Source organism: Topomyia yanbarensis, chromosome 2, assembly GCF_030247195.1.
Source record: "Topomyia yanbarensis strain Yona2022 chromosome 2, ASM3024719v1, whole genome shotgun sequence".
Taxonomy (NCBI): Eukaryota; Metazoa; Arthropoda; class Insecta; order Diptera; family Culicidae; genus Topomyia; species Topomyia yanbarensis.
Window position 1 is genome coordinate 395,562,494 of NC_080671.1, and position 13,050 is coordinate 395,575,543.

A 13,050-nucleotide genomic window follows, 5' to 3' on the forward strand; every position below is an offset into this window, starting at 1 on the left:
CTCGTTTCCTTTCCGCACTGGTGAGCATCAACCGTCAGCTTCATCGCCCAGCTGTGTCGGCTACAGCATCTGATCGCCGGTGGAAGCAACTTTGATTCCTGTTGGCTGATAAAAAATTACAAGGCACATTTAGCCTTGGAAAAGGTACGTACCTGTCCAAGCGATTTAAAGTTCCATCTCAGGGCTACTGGTCTTAATTATTCCCAGAAAATCATCGCTCTGCATACGTGTATCTCTACATCGCCGGCGTGCCTAAGCGTCGTTCAAAATGGCGGACGACCAGGAGAGGCGTCAGCTAGTGCTTCGACGTACGGCACTTCTTGCTTCACTCAGAAGAGCAGGAATATTTATGGCGGAATACCAGGAGGAACGGGACAGGCTCGAGGTGGCGCTGCGGATCGAAAACCTGGACGTAATCCGGCAGGATCTTGAGGACATCCAATCGGTTCTTGAAGGCATCGAGGAAACAAATGAAGGTATAACCCTAAACACCCAAATTCGCTCTGCATTTGAAGGGCAGTTTTTCAAAATAAAGGCTGGTCTGCTGTCAAAACTGCCTCCGTCTATTCCTGTTGGCAGTGCTCCTCATCCTACCCCCCCTACATTTCCCTCCAGTCTTAAGGGTCTCAAACTTCCGACGATCACGTTGCCTGAATTCAACGGGGATTTCAAAGAGTGGTTGGCATTCCACGACACATTCCTAGCGTTGATCCATTTGAATCAGGATGTTCCGGAGATCCAGAAATTCCACTACCTCAAGTCAGCGGTAACGGGTGAAGCCGCTCAAATAATCGAGTCGTTCGCGATCAGTGCCACTAATTATTCTTTAGCTTGGCAGGCATTGGTCGGAAGGTATGCGAACGAGTATCTCCTGAAGAAACGGCATCTACAGGCGATGCTGGAAATCCAATGGATAAAAAAGGAAACTACCGCTTCATTGCATGGGATTGTCGACGAGTTCGAGCGGCATACCAAAATCCTGCGGCAGCTTGGAGAGCCAGTGGACGGCTGGAGCACAATACTGGAACATTTGCTGTGCGTTCGCATTCCTGATGATACTCTCAAGGCATGGGAGGATCATGCATCGACAATAGAGAAGCCAAGTTATGAAGCCCTTATTGAGTTCCTGCATCGACGCATCCGTGTTCTGGAATCAATTTCGGTGAATCACGTTCAACCTCCACCGCAGTACGTCACGTCCTCTCACGTTTCGGCAACTCGCAAGTCCACCCAGATGAAACCGTCGCCCAGTACAGCAGTCGACACTCCAGGAAAGTGCTATGCTTGTGAACAGCGCCACCCATTGGTAAAGTGCACAAAATTCGAGAAAATGAATGCAATAGATCGCCTTGCCCTGATCAATGCAAATCGGTTGTGTTTGAATTGTTTTAGGAGTGATCATTTTTCAAGGCATTGTTCATCTAAATACACCTGCAGATTCTGTAAACGACGTCATCATTCCCTCCTCCATGCAGGCTTCGGAGACAGTGCAGGTCCCCCTCGCTCCGACCAAGCTTCATCCTCTACTGGCAACTTTACACGAGCGTCGACTAACGTGAGTGTAGCTTCGGCAGGTGATGAGTCATCTTCTCCCATGTTATCTGCAGCCACTTCCATCCAACCGAGAGAAATCAACTGCAGTCTGCCACTGCAAGGAACCGGGAAGAACGTGTTTATGCTCACAGCGGTCATCGTGGTCATCGATCGCTATGGTAAGGAGCATTTCGCACGTGCGCTTTTGGACTGCGCATCTCAACCAAATCTGATTACCGAGAAGATGGTCCAGCTGCTACGACTGAAGCGAAGCAAATCGAATGTTATCGTTCAAGGAATCGGTGAGCAATCGCAAAACGCCAGAGAATCAGTTCACGTCCAGATCCGGTCCCGAAAGCAGGATTTTTCGATGAATGTTGAGTTCTTAATACTTCAAAAAGTAACCCCCGATCTACCCGTCCACGATATTCCAGTGGACTACTGGAAGCTTCCTTCAAATCTGTTCCTGGCGGATCCCCAATTCCATAAACGTACGCCAATTGACATGATCCTAGGAATCGAGCATTTCTTCTCATTCTTTCCAACGGCAAACAGGATTCAACTACCTAAATCTCTTCCGATGCTTGTCGATAGTGTTTTCGGATGGTTAATTTCCGGCTCGGCTGATAAGGTTCCTTCAGCTAAACAGAATCCTCCCTGTAGCATCGTAGCTGTTTCCCTATTCACGCTTGAAGAGAGTGTCGAACAGTTTTGGAAGGTTGAAGAGCTACAAGCCCGGTCTGCCTATTCGTTGGAAGAAAGGCGATGCGAAGAATCATTTTCATCTACCACAACGAGAACAACAGATGGACGATACATGGTACGTTTACCCCGCCAACCCAACTTCAACGAGCTGATTGGAGATTCCAGACCTATGGCACTCCGTCGGTTTCTCCTCCTGGAAAAACGACTTGCACGGAATCCTGAACTGAAGAATGAATACCACAAGTTTATGGAAGAATACCTCTCCCTTGGACACATGCAGCGTGTTCGAGAAGACGACGGACAGTATTCCCAAGCATACTACCTCCCGCATCACCCGGTAGTGAAGGAAGCCAGCACAACGACGAAAGTACGTGTGGTTTTCGACGCGTCGGCCAAGACCTCTACAGGCTCATCTCTCAACGAAGCTCTACTAGTAGGTCCTGTGGTGCAGGATGATCTCCTATTGACCATTCTTCGGTTCCGGACATTTCCCGTGGCGTTGGTGAGTGATATCGCCAAAATGTACCGGCAAGTTTTGCTCCATCCCGACGATACACCTTACCAGAGAATTCTGTGGCGATCCGACCCGGCCGATCCAATCCAATGCTATGAGTTGTTGACTGTTACGTATGGCCTGAGCCCATCATCCTTTCTAGCCACACGCACGTTGCAACAGCTGGCTAACGATGAAGGCGATTCCTATCCGCTGGCCGGACCCGCTGTTCGGAAGAGTTTCTACATAGATGACTTCATCGGAGGAGCACAGTCCATCACAGAAGCAATCCAGTTAAGGACAGAACTCAGTGAACTCCTGGCGAAAGGCGGTTTTCCACTTCGAAAATGGACATCTAATCAGCTACCAGTGCTGGCAGGTCTGTCACCCGATGAAATTGGTACCCAATCATCAATTCAGTTTGACAAGCACGAGACGGTGAAAACACTAGGAATTTCCTGGGAACCTGAGCCTGATATCCTTCGCTTCGACTCCGAGATTCGCCAACACAAGCATGCACCAACGAAACGATCGATCCTTTCGGCAATCTCTCAACTGTTCGACCCATTGGGGTTAATATCGCCGATTGTCATCAAGGGTAAGATGCTAATGCAACGTTTGTGGCTGCTACCATGTGCTTGGGACGACGAGGTACCCAATCATATAGCGACGTCCTGGGAGAAATATGCAGCACAACTTCCAAAGGTGGCAAATTTCCGCATCAGCCGTTACGCCCTACTACCAAACTCCACCATCCAGCTTCATACGTTTTCCGATGCATCGGAATCGGCGTACGGTGCGTGTACTTATGCCAGATGTGTCGACTCCTCGGGACAGATTCGTGTTCAACTGCTTGCTTCCAAATCCCGAGTCGCACCTTTGAAGAAAATTACACTACCTCGCCTAGAACTGTGTGCTGCAGACATTGCAGCCAAATTACACACCCGGATCGTCGAGGCGCTCCAAACTCCCATCGCTGGTTCGTATTTTTGGTCCGACTCCACCGTAACCCTGCAATGGCTGCGAGCACCTCCTAATACCTGGAAAACGTTTGTGGCGAACCGAGTATCGGAGATACAAAGCTCTACGCATGGAGCCTTTTGGAATCACGTAGCCGGAACAGAAAATCCCGCGGACCTAATATCACGCGGCATGCACGTCGACGACTTTCTGGTCAGCAAATTGTGGAAGGGAGGTCCCAATTGGCTGTCGAATCCAAGAACGAAATGGCCAGTCTTAAAATTTACCGAATACCCAGAAGACGGGAAGGAACGCAGAAAGCTGATTACAGCCGTCACAAGGACTCAAGTGATATTCAGTACCATCAATCCGATCTTTGCCAGATTTTCATCCTACGAACGTTTGCTTCGATCTACAGCCTACATCCTTCGATTCATCGCCAATGCTCGCTGTAAAGCGCGCACGCAACCGCTCCCCCTTACTGGTCCGATTCCCAGTATCTCGCTTAATGTGAAGCACCTGAACAACGCAGAACAAATACTGACTCAGCTGGCTCAAGCAGATGCATTCGACGAGGAGATCCAAAATTTGCAGCATAACAAGGCCGTCGGAAAGCGTTCTGCAATCCGTCTACTGACTCCGTTTCTAGACCATGAGGGAACTATACGTGTAGGGGGGAGACTTAAACTTTCAGACCAGCCATTTCTATTCAAACATCCCGCCCTATTGCCCAGCAACCATCCCCTCACTCGTTTAATTGCCAAATCCTACCACATATCACTTATTCACGGTGGCGGCCGCCTAACACTTGCGGCTATACGAGAAAAATACTGGCCAGTCAACGGGCGACGACTGGTTCGCAGCATCCTTCGCAGCTGTTTCCGTTGCGCCAGAGCCCAGCCTGTCCCGACCACTCAACAGATTGGTCAACTTCCCCTGCATCGAGTAGCACCCAGTCGACCGTTTGCCATTTCTGGTGTGGATTATGCAGGACCAGTCTACTTGAAGCCGGTACACAAGCGAGCTGCTGCAACTAAGGCTTACATCAGCATCTTCGTCTGCTTCTGCACCAAGGCGGTGCACATCGAGTTGGTGAGTGACCTGTCGACGCAAGGCTTCCTGTCGGCACTTCGTCGTTTCATCGCTCGTCGTGGACTACCGAGTGACTTGTACTCTGACAACGGAAAGAACTTCGAAGGCGCCGCCAACGAACTGGATGAAGTCTACCGAATGCTGCAAGATGAGTCGCAGATGCGACAAATTACGTCTGATCGAGCCTGTGAACGTATCACTTGACACTTCAATCCGCCGAAGGCCCCACATTTTGGAGGATTGTGGGAGGCGGCGGTCAAGGTGGCCAAACATCAACTGTACCGACAGCTCGGCAATTCAAAGCTGTCTTTCGAAGATTTAACCACCCTGCTAACGCAGATCGAAGCGAGCATGAACTCGCGCCCTATCGTACCACTGAGTGAGGACCCGAATGACATCGCTGCGCTAACTCCTGCGCACTTCCTGATCGGTAGCACAATGCACTCCCTGCCCGAACCAGAGTTGCATCGATTGCCACTGAACCGTCTGGACCATTATCAACGTCTACAACGAATCTATCAGCAGTTCTGGTATCATTGGCGGACAGAATACCTTCAAGAGCTGCAACGAGACTCTAAGGTTTGTCATCCCAATGCAGACATTCAACCGGGGAGACTCGTAGTGCTGACTGACGAACTTCAAATGCCGGTGAAGTGGCCATTGGCTCGAATAATTGCCGTTCACCCAGGCAAAGACAAGCTGGTGAGAGTTGCTTCACTGCGCACTAGCCGGGGAGTCATCGTACGGCCAATCACCAAAATCTGCTTGCTTCCGCTGGAAGAACGGGATGCCGAATTACCGCACGGAGACGATCAACCCACAACCCGCCCTGCGGAATCCCAGGAGGATCACACCGGAGGAGAACACTAAATTTATTATATTTTGAAATTGTTTATATAATATTGTATAATTTATAATTAGGATAATAGTTGAAATCTATATTTTCAAGGTGGCCGCGATGTTGCAACACTGATACCACACATCAATGTTGCGCCGTGCTATAAAATGATTGTTCGACTGAGTGGACGAACCCTATCACTTACAGATGCGAAATCACTTGCACTACCACAAGCGCGCAATGTAAATGATAAGGTTCTATCACTTCTGCTGCCCACCATCTCGATCAGTTCCAAATTTATCGTCTACCTAGAAGGTCATACAAATAAATGGTGTTAAAATTAAAGCTGCGTTGTAGAAAATCTAGGTCGAATAAATCGTGATTGCGCAATTAATTACCGGATCTTTGCTTGCAAATTATTACCTGTTGTCCATAGACGGACTCTCGGCTTGCGCTGGTTCACTAAACGGTATTTCCCAGCCTAGTTCAATCCGGTCAAAACATATGGGTAGAATACATTTTAGGCTGTTAATACGAATGCTACAATAAATACTATCTTCTGGTAGGTTGTATTAAAACCAGTCTAAAATATTCAAACATATGTATCCTCATATGGTAACCCTGAAAAGAGTTAATGTGAGTGAAACAATATATTTGATAACATTAGAAAATCGGATATACTTGTACCATAACTTATTTTAATAAAACCTTCCAGAAATTAGTAAAAATTGCACCATTCGTATTGAAAGCCTAAAGTGTATGCTACTCCATTTCGGATATGTCTCTGACATTATCTATCCATTCTTTTAATCTAAAATAGAAAAATTGTTTTGGAAATTTAATAATTACATAACCTAAGGCTATTTGAAGTTACACTTTTGTGAAATCCCGGCAGAAAACAAAATTTCTGTCCCGTTTTTGTAATGGATTTTACCCCCGCATAAGTGCATTTTGCCCAGCTAATTTTTCATGTTTTTGAACAATTTGCAAAGCGTTATGTTTGAGATTACAGGGGAAAATGTATCTTAAAATATAACATTAATTAAATTCTCCTGATTAATGTTCTATAGCTAAGTTATGATCGTATATCCTTAGGGGACGCGTTTTACCCCCTTTTTTCCTAAATAATAATATGCTCAAACCTTAACCAAGCAGATTTATTAGAGTGAAATTTTCGCAATAACCCTGCAATTTTCACGTATGATAATCTACAACGAATGCGGTACCAGGACATTTTTTATATATAATATATGGACGCATATAAAATAAGCCAGCCCTAATGTGGATGTAAAAATCCCGTCATGCATCAACCTGTTATACAATTAGTCTGGTTTTACGGATATTTATTTCACTGTGTTTATAGCATGATGATATGTAAAACTTTTTTCCAGTTTGCCTCAAGGACCGAGTGTTTTAAGTTTTCCTGTGTAGTGTAAAAATGCTCTATAAACTTGTAAATTAACTTTACGAAGTAACTCATACCAAATCATCAACAGAAAATCATAATATCAGCATCCAATAAGCCAACACCGTCTCCTTTACACAACGAAACAACTAGTGTTTATCAAATCGTCAATCGCATCCGCACTACCGCTTGTCAGAAGAATCACACAGATAAAGTCACCACGGTGCACTCTGGAACCAGCGCCGTGGGGAATTTATCTGAACGCGAACTTGACGCCATATATATTTTAAATAGCAAGAGAGCGCGGTTCTCTCGCACCAAACCACCCCATCGCCAATCCATGTATTTAGCTCCGAAAGAAAGTGCTTTCTGATTTTTCTGTAGTGTGTCATCATTGCACCTTCTGTGTATGCATGAAACTGGCACACCACTACGTCAGTGCATCATTGAAATGAAATGCTATTAGCGCCTGGCGGTAGTCATGGGATTTATTACCTACCTGCGAAGAATGCAATTCGACATGAAACGCAGCAGCTGCTACGCTTACAACTTCTGAACACAAACTAACGAATTTTTCTTATGTTCTCTTTTTATACGTGTCGTGGTTCACTGGATGACAAAGCGGCAGTCCTAGCAACGCTTGAATTGTACCGACCAATCATGGATCAGATAATTACTGCTTCCATAAAATCCTTTGTCTCCGTTATTTTTAGCAATTGTACATTCTACGGAATTGGATACAAAATTGTTGTACATATTTCCAATCAGATAGCGGAATAATCTTATTTTTCCATTCAGTACAACGACAGATTTCATGTTCCAAAAGTCGGGTAAAATTTAGGCAGAAAATTTGGAATATTGAAATATTGAAACGTTAGAAGTATTCTACTTCAAAAGTAAACAATTAATTGCAATGCTTCAAAGCGCGTATCTTTCAACGTTTTCTTTTGCTCATTCGAAGTGCTTCTGAGAACGCACTTCTAGCCATTTCAGAAGAAATTACTTCCTTCCCTTTTGAGCGCCTTGCCGTCTTTTAATTAGGATCGAACAACAGCAACTTTAATTAAAATGCTTCATCCAAAAGTAAAGTTATGCAACTCTTTTGCAATCAAACCAATGTTTCAGCTTCATTCAAGATACCGAATATCTCCTCCAATCCTGATGGTGAGCGCAAAAAAAAGTTTAAATTTTTTATGATTATAGCATAAGCAAAAAAAACTGAGCAGATTTATGCATTTTTTGTGTATATTAGTTATGGAATTTGCGTTTCGTCTTCGTCTCATCAGAATCCGGCACTAACTTAGTGACAGAATCAAGCTGGCCCTGGATTGACACTAGCTTCAAAAACAGAGACACAATTTATGTTTCTCACCAAACCCCTAATCAAGCGTGTTGTCTCGCAAGAAAAAGAGCTCATTTTAAGCTGATGGGCACTAATTTTTGAGTACGAATCCTATCTCAAAACTATTCACGCTTCCAACTGACTACTTGTTGCTATTTCAGAGATTCAATATTCAACAGTGAAAAAGTTAAAAACAATGCGATAGATTCAGGCAATGTTACCAGCATTTACAGATAAACGTGCAAGTTAAATTTAAAAAATCGTTGAATTTATTATCCTATAAATATTCGTAAAAAATAACACACAATCTGCCCAAATTTCATCTCCTATCGGATCCTCCTGGAACAATCAAAAACTGCAGAACAACTAATTAAAAATAATTTGCATAATTTATTTCATTTTATTTTTTGTTCCATTGCACATGCTTGCACTTTCCGTTTCGGTTCACCTATCTGTTGCTGTACAATTGTTTAAAGCATTTTTTCACCGTGTTTACTCAAACTCCAGTGACTGGTGATATTTTTTGGATGCACACGAAAGATTGTCCCCATGAGCGTCCATAATTTTTCAATTGGATGAAATTCCGGTAAATATGATAATTTTCATTCTGCATAAAATTCACATTGTTGGTTTCGTACCATTCCAACAGAGCGGCGTTGTGTAGTCTAGTGGTAGGACACTAGGACGGGGTAGTACGTAGCCGACAACGTGAATTTTACTCAGAACGAGATATACCAGAGCTGAATCGTTGTGCTTCCTTATAAATGGGAAAAATTGTACCTGAAGACACTAGTATCTGTCCATCTGAACGTTTATTGTTCAGGAACTAATTTGGAAACGCTAGTTTCACCACATCCGCAGATCGCTGGCCAGATCAAAGTAATTTTGGCAAATTTCGACACGAACCATGACATCGAAATATTTCTGTCTAGAACGTTGAAGAAAGTCGGTCTCGTCATCATTTATCACGGTGCCTCGCGTTTTAGCGAACAGCTGTATGTAAAATTCGAGCCACGGGTTTTTGCGATGATATCTGTTACTTGACGTGTTCCCCTACTCCATTAACCAAGAAGTACCGTCAATCTCCGCCAAAGCCTATGCACCGCTTTTCACATAATATTACTAATACTCTTTTCAATGTGTTACTTTCAGGAATGGTTCTTTAGTGCCACTACTAACACATTACGTCACAATTTTCAGCATCCCGTTTCGAATAACGTCAGAAGTTTAAGAGTGCTTGAAAATTTCATTGCCGCTGCTCATTACTTAAGCAATCCTATTCATGTTTCGAATTGCTTTAGTGGAGCATAATACAGCACTTGCAATGAGTTACTGCAAAAGACGTCGTCGAAATAGCATCTAAAATGAATGTGCTCATTGAATGCTTTTCGAGAGGTAGCAAAAGAGGCCATTAGGTAGGTTGTTCACTTTCTAGTAAAAGTATAATCCGTATTAATGCGATTCTCGTTATTTGGTCTTGTATGTATCCACAGCCAGTTCCTGAAATACAATTGAAAATTTCAGGTTCAGTGAATAGGGCTAGTGTTTTTGTCTTATGGTACACACATTCCAATTTCCGTTTTAGGGCTATCCATTGATAACGAAACAAAAATATAAAAAAAACAACGGCAATGACATTTCTATTCTATTTAGTTGGAAAGGGCTTAGCATGTAAGCTGGCTGACGTAATTGACGGTTAGCCCCCCCCCCCCCTCATCAGTACTAAACAACAACCATTCGCTCGAAGGCTCAGCCACCTTCGGATCAGTGGACCGTACCGATTTTGCTACTTTGTCACATCCCAGCAGCGGTGCGACGCAGCGGAAAGGTGGCGAATAAAGTGTTCACTTCGGTTTCCTTAGCTAACGGGACTTCCAGGACTCCCACCATCGTCTCCGTTTCGGTCACTGTTTCACGCTGGAATGTGAGGAAAAAAATTGTAGCACCAAGGCTCATCTCGGATGGAAGAGTTTCGAGTAATGTTTTCACCTTTGCCTCAATGTTTCTTTTGATAACCTCGCATACACACACATACAGTTTCAGCAGGTCCCATCATCCGGTATCGTAGGATGACTCTCCGTCCGGTTAGTAGTTATGGTAGGTATGGTTTGCTGACTGTTCTTTTTTACGATCCAACTTAGAAAAGGACTTTTAGCCGTACGCTTTGTCGTTATGCAACGGAAAAGAAACACACACACGAGACCCACAAAGAAGGGGTTTCTTGTACATGGATTTTCCTCCATCTCCGTCAACCGGTGTAGTGAGGGTTGTGCTGGTGTGTACCGACCAGAAATCATGTTTGTTTTGTGCTAGCTTTTTTCATAGTTCCGTTTGTTTACTCACCAGGTGAGCAGTCGAGTATGGCACTGAAGGTATGTGCGTATCTAGGTACTCGTAAAGGTGTTCAGCTTAAAAATGACACTGCACTACATTATCGTGTCGGGGCGAAGAGGACATCCCGTGAAGATGGAAATGTTGCGTTGTGACGGGCGTTTAATTGACCGGAAGTCGTTTGCTTAGTAGCTCTTTCAGTTTAGCAATTTTGTCATTATAAATTTACTATGTGGTGCTGTGCATCGGTCTACAATTTAAAAATGGATCAGTGACATGAGGGTACATTTTGACCTCGTCTTATCAGAATCCGAAACTAACTTAGTGTCAAGACTAAGATAGTGCCGGATTGATACAAACTCCAAAACCGGAGGCTCAATTTGTGTTCCTGAGCAAACACCTAGAGAAGCATGATGTCCCGCACGAAAAGGAGTTCTGTTAAGTTGATGAGAACTAATGACATCGAAACATGGTTCAACGTAACGAGCCAATGCAAAATGCACTATGCTATACAGGGCGTTCGGTTCATGAGTAAGAAGGGGTGATCTCGAGGGGTGATTTACTGTCATTTACTGTCTGATTGGGATTAAAAGTTGTTACTATCGAAACTTTCGTTGATTCATCTAAAATTAACCAATAACTTCTAAGTCACAATAGATAGATGACGGCGCTGGTGGTTGAGCGGTAAGCGTGATCGCCACTCACCCAGTTGGTCTTGGTTCAATCCTAGCGTTGAGATTTTTCTGAGGTGAAAAACCTTCATTTTCGTAACCTGTATGAAGCTGTATGAAGCTGTGTGTGACTGGTTATTCAAACGTATCTTCGGTCCAATGTTTTATCAATCGTTTTGTTACATTACATTATCTAGTACTCCCAAGTTATTGCAGTAGTATTGATCGTGTTAGGGCAACGGTTATATTTCAATTTTCATCAGAGCGACTGCAGTCACGACGCACCAGTTATGCTTTGGACATTACCCGGCCATCTTTTTGGTCTTAAGTAAAGTTATTCGCTAGTCCAAGTTTTTTAACATTTCTGGTGAGTTCATTTTTTGAAGCATGCTTCAAAAAATGAAGTCACCAGAAATGTTAAAAAGCTTGGACTAGCGAATAACTTTACTGAAGGCCAAAAGATGGCCGGGTAATTTCCAAAGCATAACTTAAAAAAACTTAGTTAAAGGGAGATTAATTAATGTATCTATATCACCAAAATGAAGGTCTTGGATCATCGTAAAACATTCCATTGTTGTTTTAAATTTTGCTCTTTTTCGCCTGAAAAATTTATCGAATATTTTTGGCGAAAAAAAACGGGATGTCGCAATGAAATACAGAGTGAGTGAAAAGCGACTAAAATGTTGCAGCTGGTTGTATCCTCAAGCTACTCGTGAGAACACAAATTGGTTCATGAATAAGAATCTCTCGAGGAGTGATTTATTGTCATATTTGGAGAAAAAAATCGCTCTACACATACCATCAAATCTCAACCGTTACAGAGTTATTGAACTTTTTGTGCAAAAAAAACTTGTATATCTTAAAACACATTGGAGCTGAATATTCCATGGAGTTGCTGAAAGATGAGCGGCAAAAGACCACTTTATTAAGACCGACTCGACAGAATACGGTACTTGGGTGTATAGTTTTAGTTCAGATAGTAAATCATGCTTTTTAGTCCACGAATGCTCGACAGTGGAGGTCGAAGAGAAACTCACCAGATTTTTGGAGTCTGAGACCACTGAGCACCAATTCAGTCAAATAAACCACCTGCGAAAAGTTCTATAAGAAAACTACAGCGGGAGACGAAAGTGGCAGATAACAGCGATTTGAAAGACGGCAGCTCTCAAACGACGATTTGCAGCAAAGCCTGAGCTGAATACGGTGAATTCCGTGTTTATCCATGAATGCCAAACTCTCGAACACGCAAAAGAGCTCATCGATGATACCGTCGCAGGGCGCAGATATATTATTTACCCCATCATGCCGATCTGAAGCCGGACAGCAACACTACCGAACTTCGAGTGGTTTTCGATGGCTCTTATCGAACATTAACGGGTATTTCACTGAACAACGGTCTGATGGTCGGTCCCGTTGTCCAGGAACATCTCCTTAGCATCATATTACGCATTTGTACTCACTGATTTTCAAAAGTAGCTAACATCGTCAAGAAGTGCAGAAATCTAATGGAATATACGAGCGATCGGCAGTAAAGATCGAGATACTCGACATTGACGTAGAAAGGAATGCGGATCTTAGATGCATTTAAGGGGGGAGTGTTAGTTGCGCAACGTAGATCACAGCGCCGTGCTTCGAGTCGATCGCGATCGTCAGCCCTGCCCAACGACTACCAAAAAGGTC

At 43.8% G+C, this 13,050-nt stretch overlaps 2 protein-coding genes across 3 annotated transcripts in view; one reads left to right on the top strand and one right to left on the bottom strand.

The window, feature by feature from the left end:
- The window catches only part of LOC131684849 (uncharacterized), a 732,442-nt gene that overhangs the window by 153,950 nt on the left and 565,442 nt on the right, over positions 1 to 13,050 (bottom strand). The gene's annotated exons all lie outside the window — the stretch shown is intronic.
- LOC131680829 (uncharacterized) lies at positions 269 to 4,987 on the top strand. Its single transcript, XM_058961541.1, has one exon. The coding sequence runs from the start codon at positions 269 to 271 to the stop codon at positions 4,985 to 4,987; it is 4,719 nt and encodes a 1,572-aa protein (XP_058817524.1).